Source organism: Monodon monoceros, unplaced genomic scaffold (assembly GCF_005190385.1).
Source record: "Monodon monoceros isolate NGI ecotype Baffin Bay Population unplaced genomic scaffold, NGI_Narwhal_1 Super_Scaffold_2, whole genome shotgun sequence".
NCBI lineage: Eukaryota > Metazoa > Chordata > Mammalia > Artiodactyla > Monodontidae > Monodon > Monodon monoceros.
In genome coordinates this window covers 46047360-46067499 of record NW_021703776.1, presented here as the reverse complement: position 1 = coordinate 46067499, position 20140 = coordinate 46047360, and the positions used below count along the sequence as shown (strand labels likewise).

The window sequence follows — 20140 nt, the reverse complement described above, 5'->3', positions numbered from 1 at the left end:
GTGGGCACGGCTTTTACATGGAGCCTTTGCACCGGATCACATCAAAAGACCAGTAAGTACCCAAGATGCACCATCTACTGAGACACTCTAAGCTGTTCCCATTTCCCGTCAGAAGGATGCCCACAGCTATTGCTGGTTTAGAAAATGGGAAGTACACAGATCCTGAGTTCAAGGAATGATTATGACTTTGCCAGCTAGAGTTAACAAGTTTTATGTATCTCTCTAGGCTCCTTAGCAACCCACTCATGTGCTCTTCTGCAAGTGGTCTTCCAGAATTACATCATAAGAGTAGACCTTAAATACACACCTTTAAAATGTCTATGGTTCACTCATACACACCTCAGCCCAATCATGGGGGGCCCAACGTGCACAGCAACAAACACTAGTCTAGGTGAGAAAGAAATGTGTTTCTGTTTTCTGGACTTTCGTTATCCAGAATTCTTTTCCACCTTAGAATCTCTACACTGTATTGACCTTTCTGGGCAAAAACCAAATTTATAAAGAATTCTGCTTTCTTATATATAATACAATCCTCATATTTTTAACCATTTTCTCTTGGAGTCCGTCTCTTTTTTTGAATTATTTAATTTCAAGCATTTACTGTATCGATATCTGATGCATATCACGTGCATATCTAATGCATATCACTTTCAAGTAAGTTTTTTCACTGAATCTTTACAAATTTTTATGACATTATGAAAATGTTCATATATCAATATATACAAAGTAGATTGAGTAGTATAATAAACCCAGTATTCCATTTCCCAATTGCAAAAATTACCAACATGCTGCCCACTTATTTCTCCTACCTCACCAAAACTGGGTTATTTAAAAGCAAATCTCAGATATCATAATCTCATCTGTAAATACTTCAGTGTACATCGCTAAATGAAAAAGACTCTATAGTTCCCATATTCGGAATACCATTACCTGGCCTAAAAAATCAATTAATAACAATTCTTTAATATCAAGTAATCCTGTCAGTATTCAAATTCCTTGATTCCTCAATTTTTTAATAGTGACACAGTTTGATGGGGAAACTGATGCTCACAGAATTAGTAACTTCCTAAGCCATGTATCTGATACATAGCAGTATAATAAGTTTCTCACTTGAAGGCTTGATCCTCTTTACAGCTACCTTTTCACCATGTTTAGAAAAGGTCCACATATATATTTTTAAAAATTTTCTTTACAAAAGCGGCCTTTTCCTTCTTTTTTTTCGTACTTCATTGCCAGTTAAATAACCTTAAAAGTGGTCCAGTGTTTGGGACCTGAGGTAGGCTTTTATTAGAGTATTAATCACTCAGTGCCTAATATCACAAAGTAGGTGCAAGCGTAAGGAACTAAGGAAATAAACTTGTGTGCTGTCTGTTGTAATGTAGTATCTACTATTACTCATACTGGGGCCTCCTCAAGGGCACCACAGTTGAAGTAAAATGATATGATGATGATGATAAGAGCAACAACAATGCTCTAAGGAGAGACAAGGCTGGTCCCCTTTGGATGAAAGAAGGATTACTGAGATGTTTACGAAGAGCTTTAAACTTCTTAGGAGGAAAAGTATTAGTATCATCAAACTGCACAAGTCAACCCTGGAAAGGTAAATGGGTTGTGAGACTAAATCCCCCCCCACCCCGGAACACCTCGCCCCCCCCGCCCCCCCGCCGCCCGGGCAACTCTGTTTCAATACCTAATACCGTGTGAGACAAAAGAAAGTAAAACATAAACCATGCAGCCATCACAAACAGTCGCCTACAAGTATCTGATACATTTTTAAAAATAGATATAACTGTAAAGGATCTCTTTTACAGGTCTTAAGATACTTTGGGGGATTTTTTAAAAATATAACAATGAAATTAAGAGCTGCTCAAAAATAATCTTCAAAGTTACAGAACACAAATCAAACAAAAAACAAAATAGATTCCTTTATACTGACCTTCAAAAATATTGTTCTAAGTTCGGCTGGATCTGCTCTCTTGGTTAAAGCCACCTATAAATAAACATAAAAATGTTTATATTATTAGAACAAAGCTGAGAAATCAAGCTAGCAGACTGAAAGAAAATAAACTCCAGGTTAGAAATCAGTGGATTTCATTTTTACACTTAAAGCACTAAATTTCCCCAGTGCATAAACTACTCTCTGGATTTTAAATTAAGACTCCTTATGTGGCTTCTAGAATGATAACATTCCGTGCAAGAAACCAGTAAAGCTCCTAATATGTAGTGTTTAACATATACCATTGTTTTTCCAAAATGAATAAGAAAAAAAAGAAAAGTTGAAACAGAATTGTAACCACCTGGCATTTTAAACTACACTCCAGAGTGACCCACACCTTTCATAGGCGAATATTAAAGTACAACTTGTTCGTTAACTATGTAAGAGAACATAGTACTTAGAGAAGTTAGTGAGCAAGGCAAACAATATTAACAGAAGGGAATTACTTCCCACAGTTCCACAATGGACGGGTGTGAATGCCCAGCTATCTGGTCACGCCAAGCAGTCTCCTCCTCTCCCCTACTTTTAAGAAACCAGAAGTCTCCAATTATACAGCACTGAGAAATATAACCACTGTTTTGTAATAACTTTAAACGGAGTATAATCTATAAAAAATATTGAATAGCAACGCTGTACACCTGAAACTAATAATGTAAATCAACTATACTTCAATAAAAAAAAAATCCTAAGTCTCCATATGTATGACTATTATTTACCACATTCTAGAATACAAGGGGCTATGGTTAGCTTTCAGAGCAAAGTTTGACAGATTAGCTCAGAATAGGTGTTGTGCTTAATTCTCCAGCCCACAAAGTCCAAAAACATCATTGGGGAAAAAGAAGACAAACTTGAACATGGCTGCCCCAGGCCAACACAAAAGAGTCCTTATGTGGAACCAAACAGTAGGCTTATTCAGCGTCCCATCACCCCATCCTGCTGGCAAAAACCGTCAGGAGACTGAGTTCTCACCAAGCACAGCGTCACCCCACGATACAGCCAAGGAGGAGTTCCTGGAACCACCCCAATACTGGAGCCATGTCGCTATCCATGGGGAGATTTATGCAAATTGTTCTAAATCCTTTCTGTGTGTTTGCAAAGGCTCTTCTGAGACCTTTGGACAATGGGTTCTCTGTCTCGAAATATGTAACTGCCTGAGCTTCTTGGCCTGCCACTGTCAGGAATAATTTTATTCACTAATCACTGGAATAGGAGAGGTAGTTTTCCTGAAACCAGTTAGCTGGTCACCTTGTTTCCCAAAGCAAGACTGATAACTCTTAACTTCAGCTGAGTACTTGTAACCACTAATGCTATTTTTATCCATAAGAATTTGTAATCTCTTTAAAATCCTCAATTAGTGAGTGTTCTTTGCTGTTCAATTAACGAGAAGAAAAAAGACTGCTAACCAACCTATGATGGATCATAGTGCTAAGAGTCTCAGAAGATCCCCTCCCTTTGGGTCTATATTCTGAGAAAGGTGGCGTAGGACAAACACTATTGGAGAAGATAAGCCAGCATGAAATGCCTCTATCCTCACCTTTAAGAACAAAGAAATTCCCTTCGAGTTCTACATCTCAAGACCGTAACAGTTTTTTAAAAGGCCTATGGTGACCCTCAGCACTTAATTGGGTTTCCTTTTAAAAGCAAAGGTAAGTTTCCACAAAGTGAACTATTCTTGCTCCATCTGAATAACACATCCTTTAAAATCAAATTAATTCACCATGCCACACACTTCATAAAGCCTTCCCTGGGCAACGCAGTTTTAGAGTGAACTTCCCCCGCCCTAAGTTCCCACAGCGTTCTTTTACTTACTAATCCCAAAATGCACCACCAGGACTACACCTCTGTGAGAGAAAGAAAGCTTTCACTCTCTAACTCTCCCAGGGTGGAAGGCACAGGAGAAAACAATCCATATAGTGGCCCAGCACTTTTAAGTCAGGTCACCTGATGTGTACAGAACACTTCATAGTTACAGTTAAGTTACAGTTACACTTAAGTTACAGTTAGACATGCCAGCGTTCTGAAGATGTACTGAGATGGAGTCTACCTGGTGGCAAAACCAGGAGCTAGCAAGTTCTGTGAACTGGAAAAAGGGAGCCAAGAAATGTAGCCTCCCTTTTTAAGCCAACTCAGAACACCTGCTCGGCAAGCCCACGTTGCATCACCTGACAATCCTTAGTTCATTGGGCTTCTCAGAAGATTCATGAAACTCTAGATTTTTTCCAAAAGGCTGATTTTCATTGTTTTATATACATGTATATATTTCTCATATACTAATAGCATGTAAATATTTACAGATACTATTCTTACAATCTGATTGCCTGATTTGCTTTATCATTACTCTTCTGAATTTGCATTTATAAGAATAGATGCCACCATTAAAACAAAATATTTATATCAAGAGATTTAAATAAAGTAATTTTCAAACACAGGGAGTAAATCACCAAGAAGAAAAAGGATTATTAGCAGATGACTATGAATTATCACCATTTACTACTTAATTCAATAGAGAATTTTATACAGAAGCACATAACATTCACACCAAGTGAAGGTTAAGGGAGAAGAGGGGAGAACTGGAAAAACTATGCAGTATATGTTTTTCCATAAACTGGGAGAAGTTAACCTTTGTTTAAAGACAGTATAGAAATTTCAGGTCAATTCCCCAAATCTATGTTCCACGGGGCAGAATCTGAAGAACACTGAATATGTAAAATTTTTGATAAGACAAACATTATAAATAACAATAGCATTTGCAAAACATATATACTAACTAGGTACATCCCAAATACAAAAATAAAAACAGCCAAAAATAACATAACTTCAATGACTGGTTTAAAAGGGGGCCAGTGGGAAGTATGGCAAGGAAAACCAGAGAGATAAAGTGTGAATTCTGTGCTCTGCAAGTGAACCCTGACTGATACAATCAGTAACTCTAAAAGAAATTCCCCCCAAACACAGTTACCATTAACTGGAGAAGAAAAAAAGAAAGAGGGGTCTCATCACATTTAAGAAAAACAATTCTTCATTGACTTCACTGAGCCACTCATTCCTCATCCTACAGTTTCCCTGCATTCTAATAAATGAAAAGCAGATCCGAGCTTCAAGATGGCAGAAGAGTAAGACGTGGAGATCACGTTCCTCCCCACAAATACATCAGAAATACATCTACGTGTTTAACAACTCCTACAAAACACCTACTGAACGCTGGCAGGAGACCACAGACCTCCCAAAAGGCAAGAAACTCCCCCATGTACCTGGGTAGGGCAAAAGAAAAAAGAATAAACAGAGACAAAAGAATAGGGACGGGACCTGCACCAGTGGGAGGAAGCCGTGAAGGAGGAAAGGTTTCTACACACTAGGAAGCCCCTTCGCGGGCGGAGACTGCGGGTGGCGGAGGGGTGGGAGAAGCGTCAGAGCCACGGAAGAGAGCGCAGCAACAGGGGTGCGGAGGACAAAGCGGAGAGATGCCCGCACAGAGGATTGGCGCCGACCAGCACTCACCAGTCCGAGAGGCTTGTCTGCTCACCCGCCGGGGCGGGCGGGGCTGGGAGCTGAGGCTCGGGCTTCGGTCGGAGCGCAGGGAGAGGACTAGCCGCGTGAACACAACCTGAAGGGATTAGTGCACCACGGCTAGCCGGGAGGGAATCCCAGAAAATGTCTGGAGCTGCCGAAGAGGCAAGAGACTTTTTCTTGCCTCTTTTTGTTTTGCAGTGCACGGGGAGGGGGGGATTAAGAGCGCTGATTAAAGGAGCTCCAGAGACTGGCGTGAGCCGCGGCTAACAGCGCCGACCCCAGAGCCGGGCATGAGACGCTAAGGCTGCCGCCGCCGCCACCAAGAAGCCTGTGTGCGAGCACAGGTCACTCTCCACACCCCGCTTCCGGGGAGCCTGTGCAGCCCGCCACTGCCAGGGTCCCGGGATCCACGGACAACTTCCCCGGGAGAACGCACGGCGCGCCTCAGGCTGGTGCAACGTCACGCCGGCCTCTGCCGCCGCAGGCCCGCCCCGCACTCCGTGCCCCTCCCTCCCCAAGGCCTGAGTGAGCCAGAGCCCCCGAATCAGCGGCTCCTTTAACCCCGTCCTGTCCGAGCGAAGAACAGACGCCCTCAGGCGACCTACACGCAGAGGCGGGTCCAAATCCAAAGCTGAATCCCAGGAGCTGTGTGAACAAAGAGAAAGGGAAATCTCTCCCAAAAGCCTCAGGAGCAGCGAATTAAATCTCCACAATCAACATGAGGTACCTGCATCTGTGGAATACCTGAATAGGCAACGAATCATCCCAAATTGAGGAGGTGGAGTTTGGGAGAAACGATATACACATGTTTTTCTCTTTTTGTGAGTATGTGAATGCTTCTGCATGTGATTCTGTCTGTATAGCTGTGCTTTTACCATTTGTCCTAGGGTTATGTCTGTCCATTTTTTTGGTTTTTCTTGGATTCTTTAGTATAGTTTTTAGCGTTTGTTATCATTGGTGGATGTTTTTTGGTTTGCTTGCTCTCTTCTCTCTTTCATTCTTTTTTTTATTACTTTAAATTTTTTCTTAATAATTATCTTTTATTTTTTATTTTAATAACTTTATTTTTTCTTTCTTTCCTTTTTTCTCCCTTTTATTCTGAGCCGTGTGGATGACAGGGTCTTGGTGCTCCGGCTGGGCGTCAGACCTGTGCCTCTGAGGTGGGAGAGCCAAGTTCAGGACATTGGTCCACAAGAGACCTCCCAGCTCCATGTAATATCAAATGGCAAAAGTCTCGCAGAGATCTCCATCTCAACCTAAGACCCAGCTCAACTCAACGACCAGCAAGCTACAGTGCTGGACACCCCATGCCAAACAACCAGCAAGACACGAACACAACCCCACCCATTAGCAGAGAGGCTGCCTAAAATCATAATAAGGTCACAGACACCCCAAAACACACCACCAGACATGGACCTGCCCACCAGAAAGACAAGATCCAGCCTCAGCCACCAGAATACAGGCACTAGGCCCCTCCACCAGGAAGCCTACACAACCCACTGAACCAACCTTAGCCACTGGGGGCAGACACCAAAAACAACGGGAACTACAAACCTGAAGCCTGCTAAAAGGAGACCCCAAAGACAGTAAGTTAAGCAAAATGAGAAGACAGAGAAACACACAGCAGATGAAGGAGCAAGATAAAAACCCACCAGACCAAACAAATGAAGAGGAAACAGGCAGTCTACCTGAAAAAGAATTCAGAATAATGATAGTAAAGATGATCCAAAAATCTTGGAAATAGAATGGAAAAAATACAAGAAACGTTTAACAAGGAACTAGAAGAACTAAAGAACAAACAATAAATGATGAGCAACACAATAAATGAAATTAAAAATTCTCTAGAAGGAATCAATAGCAGAATTACTGAGGCAGAAGAACGGATAAGTGACCTAGAAGATAAAATAGTGGAAATAACTACTGCAGAGCAGATTAAAGAAAAAAGAATGAAAAGAATTGAGGACAGTCTCAGAGACCTCTGGGACAACATTAAATGTACCAGCATTCGAATTATAGGGGTCCCAGAAGAAGAAGAGAGAAAGAGAGGGACTGAGAAAATATTTGAAGAGATTATAGCTGAAAACTTCCCTAATATGGGAAAAGAAATAGTTAATCAAGTCCAGGAAGTGCAGAGAGTCCCATACAGGATAAATCCAAGGAGAAACACGCCAGGACACATATTAATCAAACTATCCAAAATTAAATACAAAGAAAAAATATTAAAAGCAGTAAGGGAAAAACAAATAACATACAAGGGAACCCCCATAAGGTTAACAGCTGATCTTTCAGCAGAAACTCTGCAAGCCACAAAGGAGTGGCAGGACATATTTAAAGTGATGAAAGGGAAAAACCTACAACCAAGATTACTCTACCCAGCAAGGATCTCATTCAGATTCGATGGTGAAATTAAAACCTTTACAGAGAAGCAAAAGCTAAGAGAACACAGCACCACCAAACCAGCTTTACAACAAATGCTAAAGGAACTTCTCTAGGCAGGAAACACAAAAGAAGGAAAACACCTACAAAATAAACCCCCAAACAATTAAGAAAATGGTAATAGGAACGTACATATCAATAATTACCTTAAATGTAAATGGATTAAATGCTCCCACCAAAAGACATAGACTGGCTGAATGGTTACAAAAACAAGACCCATCTATATGCTGTCTACAAGAGACCCACTTCAGACCTAGGGACACATACAGACTGAAAGTGAGGGGACAGAAAAAGATATTCCATGCAAATGGAAATCAAAAGAACGCTGGAGTAGCAATTCTTATATCAGACAAAATAGACTTTAAAATAAAGATTATTACAAGAGACAAAGAGGGACACTACATAATGATCAAGGGATCAATCCAAGAAGAAGATATAACAATTGTAAATATTTACGCACCCAACATAGAAGCACCTCAAAACATATGGCAAATGCTAACAGCCATAAAAGGGGAAATCAACAGTAACACAATCGTAGTAGGGGATTTTTTTAAAATCAATTATTTATTTATTTTTGGCTGTGTTGGGTCTTCGTTTCTGTGCGAGGGATTTCTCTAGTTGCAGCGAGCGGGGGCCACTCTTCATCGCGGTGCGTGGGGCTCTCACTGTCGCGGCATCTCTTGTTGCGGAGCACAGGCTCCAGATGCGCAGGCTCATTAGTTGTGGCTCACGGGCCTAGTTGCTCCGTTGCATGTGGGATCTTCCCAGACCGGGGCTCGAACCCATGTCTCCTGCATTGGCAGGCAGATTCTCAACCCACAGTAGGGGATTTTAACACCCCACTTTTACCAATGGACAGATCATCCAAAATGAAAATAAATAAGGAAACACAAGCTCTAAATGATACATTAAACAAGATGGACTTAATTGATATTTATAGGACATTCCATCCAAAACAACAGAATACACTTTCTTCTCAAGTGCTCATGGAACATTCTCCAGGATAGATCATATCTTGGGTCACAAATCAAGCCTTGGTAAATTTAAGAAAATTGAAATCGTATCAAGTATCTTTTGTGACCACAATGCCATGAGACTAAATATCAATTACAGGAAAAAATCTGTAAAAAATACAAACACATGGAGGCTAAACGATACACTACTTAATAACCAAGAGATCACTGAATAAATCAAAGAGGAAATCAAAAAATACCTAGAAACAAATGACAATGAAAACATGACGACCCAAAACCTATGGGATGCGGCAAAAGCAGTTCTAAGAGGGAAGTTTATAGCAATACAATCCTACCTCAAGAAACAGGAAACACCTCAAATAAAAAACCTAACCTTACACTTAAAGCAATTAGAGAAAGAAGAACAAAAGAACCCCAAAGTTATCAGAAGGAAAGAAATCATAAAGATCAGAAATAAATGAAAAAAGAAATGAAGGAAACAATAGCAAAGATCAATAAAACTAAAAGCTGGTTCTTTGAGAAGATAAGCAAAATTGATAAACCATTAGGCAGGCTCATTATGAAAAAAAGGGAGAAGACTCAAATCAATGAAATGAAAAAGAACAACTGACACTGCAGAAATACGAAGGATCATGAGAGATTACTACAAGCAATATGTGCCAATAAAATGGACAACCTGGAAGAAATGGACAAATTCTTAGAAAAGCACAACCTTCCAAGACTGAACCAGGAAGAAATAGAAAATATAAACAGACCAATCACAAACACTGAAATTGAAACTGTGATTAAAAATCTTCCAACAAACAAAAGCCCAGGACCAGAAGGCTTCGCAGGTGAATTCTAGCAAACATTTAGAGAAGCGCTAACACCTATCCTTCTCAAACTCTTCCAAAATATAGCAGAGGGAGGAACACTCCCAAACTCATTCTGTGAGGCCACCATCACCCTGATATCAAAACCAGACAAAGATGTCACAAAGAAAGAAAACTACAGGCCAATGTCACTGATGAACATAGATGCAAAAATCCTCAACAGAATACTAGCAAACAGAATCCAACAGCACATTAAAAGGATCATACACCATGATCAAGTGGGGTTTATCCCAGGAATGCAAGGATTCTTCAATATACGCAAATCAATCAATGTGATACACCATATTAACAAATTGAAGAATAAAAACAATATGATCATCTCAATAGATGCAGAAAAAGCTTTCAACAAAATTCAAAACCAATTTATGATAAAAATCCTCCAGAAAGTAGGCATAGAGAGAACTTACCTCAACATAATAAAGGCCATATTTGACAAACCCACAGCCAACATAGTCCTCAGTGGTGAAAAACTGAAACCATTTCCACTAAGATCAGGAGCAAGACAAGGTTGCCCACTCTCACCACTATTATTCAACATTGTTTTGGAAGTTTTAGCCACAGCAATCAGAGAAGAAAAAGAAATAAAAGGAATCCAAATCAGAAAAGAAGAAGTAAAGCTGTCACTGTTTGCAGATGACATGATACTATACATAGAGAATCCTAAAGATGCTACCAGAAAACTACTAGAGCTAATCAATGAATTTGGTAAAGTAGCAGTATACAAAATTAATTCACAGAAATCTCTTGCATTCCTATACACTAATGATGAAAAATCTAAAAGTGAAATTAAGGAAATACTCCCATTTACCACTGCCACGAAAAGAATAAAATACCTTGGAATAAATAAGACACTGATGAAAGAAATGAAAGATGATACAAACAGATGGAGAGATAGACCATGTTCTTGGATTGGAAGAATCAACATTGTGAAAATGACTATACTACCCAAAGTAATATACAGATTCAATGCAATCCCTATCAAACTACCAATGGCATTTTTCACAGAACTAGAACAAAAAATTTCACAATTTGTATGGAAACACAAAAGACCCCGAATACCCAAAGCAATCTTGAGAAAGAAAAATGGAGCTGGACGAGTCAGGCTCCCTGACTTCAGACTATACTACAAAGCTACAATAATCAAGACAGTATGGTACTGGCATAAAAACAGAAATATAGATCAATGGAACAGGATAGAAAGCCCAGAGATAAACCCACGCACCTTATCTTTGATAAAGGAAACAAGAATATACAATGGAGAAAATACAGCCTCTTCAATCAGTGGTGTTGGGAAAACTGGACAGCTACATGTAAAAGAATGAAATTAGAACACTTCCTAACAGCATACACAAAAATAAACTCAAAATGGATTAAAGACCTAAATGAAAGGCCAGACACTATAAAACTCTTAGAGGAAAACATAGGCAGAACACTCTATGACATAAATCACAGCAAGATCCTTTTTGACCCACCTCCTAGAGAAATAGAAATAAAAACAAAGTAAACAAATGGGACCTAATGAAACTCAAAAGCTTTTGCACAGCAAAGGAAACCATAAACAAGACCAAAAGACAACCCTCAGAATGGTAGAAAATATTTGCAAACGAAGCAACTGACAAAGGATTAATCTCCAAAATGTAAAAGCAGCTCATGCAGCTCAGTATCAAAAAACAAACAACCTAATCCAAAAATGGGCCGAAGACCTAAACAGACATTTCTCCAAAGAAGATACACAGATTGCCAATAAACACATGAAAGAATGCTCAGCATCATTAATCATTAGAGAAATGCAAATCAAAACTACAATGAGATATCATCTCACACGCGTCAGAATGGCCATCATCAAAAAATCTACAAACAATAAATGCTGGAGAGGGTGTAGAGAAAAGGGATCCCTCTTGCACTGTTGGTGGGAATGTAAATTGATACAGCCACTGTGGAGAACAGTATGGAGGATCCTTGAAAACCTAAAAATAGAACTACCATACGACCCAGCAATTCCACTACTGGGCATATACCCTGAGTAAACCATAATTCAAAAAGAGTCATGCACCACAATGTTCATTGCAGCTATATTTACCATAGCCAAGACATGGAAGCAACCTAAGTGTCCATCAACAGAACAATGGATAAAGAAGATGTGGCACATATATACAATGGAATATTACTCAGCCATAAAAAGAAACAAAATTGACTTATTTGTAGTCAGATGGATGGACCTAGAGTCTGTCGTACAGAGTGAAGTAAGTCAGAAAGAGAAAAACAAATACAGTATGCTAACACGTATATATTGAATCTAAAAAAAAAAAAAGGTCATGAAGAACCTAAGGGCAGGATGGGAATAAAGATGCAGACATAGTAGAGAATGGACTTGAGGACCCGGGGAGGGGGAAGGGTAAGCTGGGACAAAGTGAGAGAGTGGCATGTACATATATACACTACCTAATGTAAAACCGATAGCTAGTGGGAAGCAGCCACATAGCACAGGGAGATTAGCTCGGTGCTTTGTGACCACCTAGAGGGGTGGGATAGGGAGGGTGGGAGGGAAGGAGACGCAAGAGGGAAGAGATATGGGGATATATGTATAGCTGATTCACTTTGTTATAAAGCAGAAAGTAACACACCATTGTAAAGCAATTATACTCCAATAAAGATGTTAAAAAATAAATAAATAAATGAAGAGCAGTCACTATAAAAAAGCTACTGAAATATAAATTAATATACAAACAAAATGCCATGTTAATCATTCTTCAAAGCACAACCTTACTGTGTAATCAACTCTCAAATGTTCATATCACTCAACAGTTTACTTATAAAGCACCAGACACCACAAATGTTAACCTGCTGAGTAATTATTCAAGTGGGTAATTTCAGGGATGCTGGAGATATTTATCAGAACGATTCAGTAGCTTGTAAAATGTTGTAGACAAACATTAAACAGTAATAAAGCCATCACCATGAAAATTCTGTATGAAGAAGAGTACAGCAGTTAAGAAATGAATGGTGGTATTTTAGCTGTGGGTTCTGTTAGGTCAAAATAACTTTAAATGCTCTAACTTTAGATTTTATTATTATTGTTATTAAGCTAAAGCTAACATTCCAGTAAATGTTCCCAAGACTAAAAATTTGACAAGAGGCAGTATAAGTCTTTTCTGAAATAGACATTTGTCTGTTTATATTTTCAACTCCTTACGGTGAAAAAGATGCTTGCTCACCCTGTCATAAGCAAACATCACCACGTTTAGAGTAAAGATTTGGGTTCCAATGTATTGCTAACTTGGTGATCTTGGACAAGTCAGTTACCATCTCCAAGTTTTAGGTTCCTCATCTATAAAAAGGGCAAAATGACAAAATCTACATATCTGTTTCATAAAGTTATCTTAAGGATTCATTAGAATGAAGAAAAAGTGCTCTGTGAATCCTAAAATGATACATAAGGTTGGTAGTGATTAATAGCTACTCTTAAAAAATGTAAGCTGTAAACACAGTTATATGATATTTCTAATCCCCAATACGAAAGGAAGACGAGGAGGTAGGTCCAACATGTATCCAACTTAGAAATAAGCAATAAAAGGTAACAGGCTAAGGAGAAAAAGAGTATATTAAAATTCTATTGGATGATGACAGTCATGTTGGTAAGCCTGGAGAATCAGCTTAAGGCTAAGGCACCACCAGTGATGCCCAAAACTATCCTAGAATCACCTGGTGAGAAATGTACCTCCAATCCCACAACAAAAGCAGGTTGCCTAGGCTGCCTATCATGTCAGCTGAAATGGAAACTTCACACACAAGCTGCTTCCTTTTGTTGCCGTCTTCCAAATCAAAGTCACACATGAGCATCCAATTGGCAAAGATAGATCACATGCTTGTGCCCTGTCTGCAGGGAAAGATGGGAACTGAGTTTTGACTCATATGTTCTAGCAGGCAGGCCTTGTAATGTGGGGATTTTCTCCATTATAGGAAAGGTAGTCAAAAGATGATGGGGAGACTTCTGGTTTCCAGTCCAGCATGTAAGGGGCTTAGAAGTTGCCAGTCTGTCCTAAAAATAAGTAAAAAGCTTAAAAATTGAAAAATCAACTACTCTCCCCAGATTCATCAGAGGAGTGATGTCAACAAGCAAACTACTGCCCCCCAACATGGAGAAACAGAAAGGGAGAACCAGAGGATCACAATGACCAATTGCTAGAGGCTCAGTGTGGACAAGAAAAGACTTAAAAAACTCTAGGTGGACCTAGACATAGTGGATTCCCCACACTTTTGTGAATGTTACCTCCTGGAACTCAACCTGGTTCTCAGTGAATGTCAGAGAAAAATCACCTGGCATTTCCAGTAGGAGGAAAGGAAAAGGAACCAAGCTGAAATGCATCAGAGCATTCTGTTCTTTATAAGGAGGTCTGCCTCAGAAGAAGTTATTTCAGAGGAGTCTAACCCACTGGAGTAATACCAGAGCCAGCTGACCACAGGGAAGGCAAATACCCAACTCCAGCCACCTCCAGCCATCCTCTCCCACCTGAGGGGAAGAAAAAATTGAGAAACACTTGTGAAGTACACTGTCCAGGGGCACAGGCTCTCTAATGGACTGAGACCTAGTCATAGGACTAGGAACACTTCCTTTCCCTCTACACCCTATGCCCACATTACCAAAGGACTAGTTATAGCAGTTTCTTTTATCCAGTACATCATGTCTGGCTATCAAGAAAAAATTACAAAGCATACCAAAAGGCAAAAATACACAATTTGAAGAAACAGAGCAAGCATCATAACCAGACTCAAATATGTCTGGAATATTGAGATTATCAGACTAGGAATTTAAAACAACTATGACTAATATGCTAAGGGCTCTGATGGATAAGGTAGACAACATGCAAGAAGAGATCAGCAATGTAAGCAGAAAAATGGAAATTCTAAGGAAGAACTAAAAAAGAATGCTAGAGATCAAAAATACGGTAACAGTGATGAAGAGTGCCTTTGCTGGGCTTATTAGTAGACTGGATGCAACTGAGGAGAAAATCTCTGAGTCTGATGATATTTCAATAGAAATCTCCAAAACTGAAAAGAAAAGAGAAAAAAAACTGAAAGCAAACAAATAAAAACAAACAAAAAAACAGAACAATATCTAAGACCATGGGACAACTACAAAAAGTGTAATATACATGTAATGGGAATACCAGAAGGAGAAGAAAGGACCAGAAGGAATATCTGAAATAATAATGATTCAGAATTTCCACCCAATCAATGTCAGATACCAAACCACAGATACACAAAGATCAGATACACCAATGAAGATAATCAAAATCACTTTAAACATCAATGCCCCAATTAATTAAAAGACAGATTGTATTCTAGAATGCATCAAAAACATAACACCCAACTATATGCCATCTACAAAAAAAAACCATTTTAAATATAAAGACACATAGAGATCAAAATAAATGAACAGAGAAAGATAACACCATGCACATACTAATTAAAAGAGAGCAGAGCAGTTATATTACTTTCAGACAGAGCCCATTTTAAAGCAAGGCAAGTTAACAGGGATAAACAGGGGCATTATATAATGATAAAGGGGTCAATTCTCCAAAAAGACATAATAATCCTCAATCTAACAGAATAGAAAGCCTAGAAATAGACCTTCATAAATACAGTCAACTGATCTTTGACAAAGGATCAAAGATAGTCTCTTCAACAAATGGTATTGTACACTGATATGCAAAAAATGATTCTTGACACAGACCTTAAACCGTTAACAAAAATTAACTCAAAATGGATCACAGACCTAAATGTAAAACTCTTAGAAGACAACAAAGGAGAAAACTTAGATGGCCTTGGGGCTTGATGATGATTTTCTGGATATAACACCAAAGGCATGATCCATGATAGGCTGGACTTCAATAAAATGGACATTTCCACTCTGTGAAAAACACTGTCAAGAGAATGTAAAGATAAGCCAACACTTGGATAAAGTATTTGCACAAGAATAGCCAATAAATGGGGCTTCCCTGGTGGCGCAGTGGTTGAGAGTCTGCCTGCCGATGCAGGGAACACGGGTTCGTGCCCCGGTCCGGGAAGATCCCACATGCCGCGGAGCGGCTGGGCCCGTGAGCCATGGCCGCTGAGCCTGTGCGTCCGGAGCCTGTGCTCTGCAACGGGAGAGGCCACAACAGTGAGAGGCCCGCGTACCGCAAAAACAAAAACAAAAACAAAGAAAGAATAGCCAATAAATGACTGTTACCCAAGATATACAAAGAACTGTTAAAACTCAACAATAAGAAAACAAACAACTCAATTAAGATTAAAATATGGGCCAAAGACCTTAACAGACACCTCACCAAAGAAGTTATACAGATACCAAATAAGCATATGAAAAGGTGCTCCACATCTTCAGTCATCAGGAAAATACAAATTAAAACAACATACCCACTAGAATGGCCAAAATCCAGAACTGACAATATCAAATGCTGGTGAAGATGTGCAGCAAAAGGAACTTGCATTGCTTGCTGATGAGAATGCAAAATGGCACAGCCACTTTGGAAGACAAATTGGAGGTTTCTTACAAAACATACTCTTACCATACGATCCAGCATTCATGCTGCTAAGTATTCAGCCAAAGGTGTTGAAAACTACATCCACACAAAAACCTGGATGGATGGATGTTTACAGCAGCTCTATTCCTAACTGTCAAAAGCTGGAAGCAACCAAGATGTCTTTCAGTCAGTGAACAGATGTACTGTGGTTTACCCAGACAATGGAATATCATTAAGCACTAAAAAATGAGCTATCAACCCATGACAAGACATGAAGGAAACTTCAATGCATATTACTAAGTGAAAGAAGCCAATCGGAAAAGCCTACATACTGTATGATTCCAACTATATGACATTCTGGAACAGGAAAAACTATGGAGACAGTAAAAAGATCAGTAGTTGCCAGGGTTTGGCAAATAGGGAAGGAAAACAGGCAGAGCACAGACTTTTGGAGCAGTGAAAAGACTCTGTATGAAACTATAATGATGGACACATACCATTATAAAATGTGTTCACAGCCTGTTCAACATCAAGAGTCAACTTTAATGTAAACCACAGACTTTGAGTGATAATGATATGTCACTGTAGGTTCATCAATTGTAACAAATGTACCATTCTGATGGGGGGATGATGATAATGCGGGAGAGGTTATGCATGTGCGGGGAGCAGCCAGGAGGAGTACAGGAAATCTCTGAACCTCTCTTTATATTTTGCTATGAACCTAAAACCACTCCAAAGCAATAATAATAATAATAAAGTCTATTTTTAAAAAAGATCATGGGTAGCCAGGACCATCAAGATGAAACTAAGCAGGCAGAGTCACTAGGCACACATCTGTATAATCTCCCTTTCTTTGAATCCTTGAAGTAGGTTGGATTCTTTTCCTTTGTAGTTGAGAAAACTGCAGGTCAAAGAGCTGATGGGCCCCAGGCCCCATGTCTTTCCCCCAGGGCCACAACCTAATACAGTCAAGTTGCCTTAGACCAGGGCTTCTCAACCTTGGCCGTACTGTTTTGGGTCAGATCATTCTTTTTTATAGAGGGCTGTCGGGCACATCGTAGGATGTTTAACAACATCCCTGGTCTGTAATCACTAGATGCCAGTAGCAACCCCTTCTCCCAGATGTGACAACCAACAGTGTCTCCAGACATTACCAAATCTCCCCTGGGGGCAAAACTACCCTGCCCCCAGGGAAGAACCACTGCCTGAGAGCGCCACTCCACTTGCTCGTTCATGCAACACGATCGCCTATGGGAAGCCTCCGATGTACCAGGCACTGAGGGGACAACGCCAAATAACCAGAGACCCTGCCCCCTGAGGGGGAACGACAGACTTATCAACGAGTGGTTGGTACAAAGTGTGTGATGCTATATGCTATCACAAATCAGAGTGCTAACTCTGGTTAACTCTTGGAGTCAGGGGTGGCAGAGGTAAGGTCTTGGAGCCGGGTTATTTATTAGTGATTACAGCAGTTCACACTGACCAGTTAACTTTTACTGGGCCCTTAACTCTATGCTAGGCATGTGCTAAAGGCTTTATGCCTGATCTCACTTAAACATTTCTAAAACTATTCAAGGTGAAAAGTCATTAACATCCCAGTCTCCAGATGAGGAAGTTGTGGCATGTAAGACACTTAGTCTTAAATGAGTAGTAGTAAATCACGGAGCCAAAAATAACCCTAGAGCCCAGGTCATCTTCATACTAATTATACTACCTGGAGGATGTGCCAGGAATTTGGCAATCAAAGATGGGGACTTTAAGCTATCCTTATGAATGGTGCTACTGGACAACATTACAGGTGAAAGCCACTTAAAAAAGTTTTTCTGATTTGGTATTATCATACATAAATACCCGTGGTTCAGTGGAAGCCAGATTTACCTAATGGAGAATATTATTCTCAGTATTATATGCTGAACTCAGTCTCAGTTTTTTTAAAGCATCAAGGTTACAGTGTAATTAGCAACCAGCTGCAATTGTAATTACCACTCCCAATATAATTTGTTACATATTAGCAAGTGTCAAATTACTACTGCTCCTTAAATGAATAAAAACTGATTGTGCTGTTCTGAAGACTGGGGTGTATGTTCCTGGTGGGGAACAAAGGAATATAAAAAGTATATGACATATTTATAAAGTGCTGAAAGGCTCTACTTAGGAGATCACAAGTTGCTGGAGCCCAGATAATGCCACAGAAAGGTAAAATGGCTGAGAGAATAGCTAACTTATTAGACACAGAGAAGAGAGAGCAGCAAATCAAAGGACAACAGAAAGTTGCTTTCACTAAATAATACCTCACCTGTTCAAAATTCTGCTGTGCATCAACATCATATAATTGAAGAATAGTCAAGAACCCAGGAGGAAGTTAAAAGAAAATGCACAGGAGCCCTCTGCACAGCCGGGATCCTCGTCCCAAAGACTGGGCACAATTTCACTGGAGCAACCCCTCCTCTTTCCTCTCCCACGATTTTCAACATGACTCTGAGCAAGTGCTCTGGTTCCAAACCCCTCTGGAAGCCCACACTTCTGTAAAGCTTACTATGTCCAGGCCTGGCTCTGAGCTTTAGAAACATGAGCATATTGACCCTCGCAATAACCCGGGAAGTAAAAACAACCATGTCCTGTTTACAGATGAGGAAACTGAGGTAGAGAGAGGTAAAGTAACTTGCCCAGACCCATAATTTGAACAGAGTCCATGATTTTAATCATATGTGATAATGACTTTCAGAAGGAAAAAAGAAAGAACAGGAGATTAAGAAAGCAGAGAACCTAGAGATTAAAGAAAATTAGGTCATATCAACCAATTGCAATGCCTGGGCCTTATTTAGATGACAATTCAAAAAACAATTTTAAAAAATTACAAGACAATAGGGGAAATATGTAAAAATGTGTAAACTAAAATTTTTTTAGATGTGACAATGATATTTTGGTTGTGCATTTTAAAAATCTTTTTTAGAGATACACAGTGATATTTACAGATATGATGTTGGGGATCTGCTTTGAAAAACTCAGAGGGATGAGAGGACAAGAGAGGGTGTAGTATAAATTAAACAACATCTGCCATAAACTGATAATTACTGAAACTGGTTAGAAAGGGACATAGGAGTTGGTTACACTGTTCTAATTTTTTACGGAAAATTTCCATAATGAGAAGTTTAAAAAATGCTACTATTTTTTTAAGGTTTAAGTCAAATGCCAATTCCTCCTGGAAGATTTTCCAGATTCTCTAACCAGATTTCCCTCATAGAATGCTATTTACACCTACTTTTATGGACTTTGCAAATGGACGTCTGAATTCTGACTCTACTGCTAACCAGCAATATGACTTCCTATTTTCTCACCTGTTACAGAGAGAGAGTGAGTGAGAATCAGGATTGAATGAAAGTAGCATACTCTGGGACAGAATCTAGCAGTGCCTTGCTTGCCAGTTTGTTGTATCCTTTCCATATTCATAGCGGCCCAGCTGACTGAGTCATCAGTGGACAGCTGAGCCCTAAGGGAAGGCTCTCTTGGCTTTCTGAACTAATCAGAGCTCCTCTTAAGAATCTGAGCCAGCAGAGGGTCTGGGCAGAGCTGGCAGTAGGTCATACTGGCTGATGAAGTGGCACTAGTGAAGGTTCATGACCTCCTGGGATTGAACAACAACAACAAAAATTAAGCTGGTTTCCTACCTTTCATCTGACATCAAACATGAGTGGTTTCTTATGTAATACTAAGAGGGAAAGCTGTGTTTAAACATGATAGACAAACCAGAATGCAGAAACCATACAGGAAAAGATTAATAAATGTGTAACATAAAAAGTTCTAAAAATCAAAAGTGTGTATGAACCC

General features: G+C 39.6%; 1 protein-coding gene across 7 annotated transcripts in view; it reads right to left on the bottom strand.

Moving 5' to 3' along the window:
• Positions 1-20140, bottom strand: part of SLC25A13 (solute carrier family 25 member 13) — a 332699-nt gene that overhangs the window by 213568 nt on the left and 98991 nt on the right. For all 7 annotated transcript variants that reach the window (XR_003795231.1, XR_003795234.1, XR_003795232.1 and 4 more), the window contains one exon: positions 1937-1990. Coding sequence is in view for 3 of the 7 variants with exons in the window: in XM_029233546.1 (XP_029089379.1) it covers positions 1937-1990 (54 nt within the window). In the remaining 4 variants the exon portion in view is untranslated. The remainder of the gene's footprint in view (positions 1-1936; positions 1991-20140) is intronic.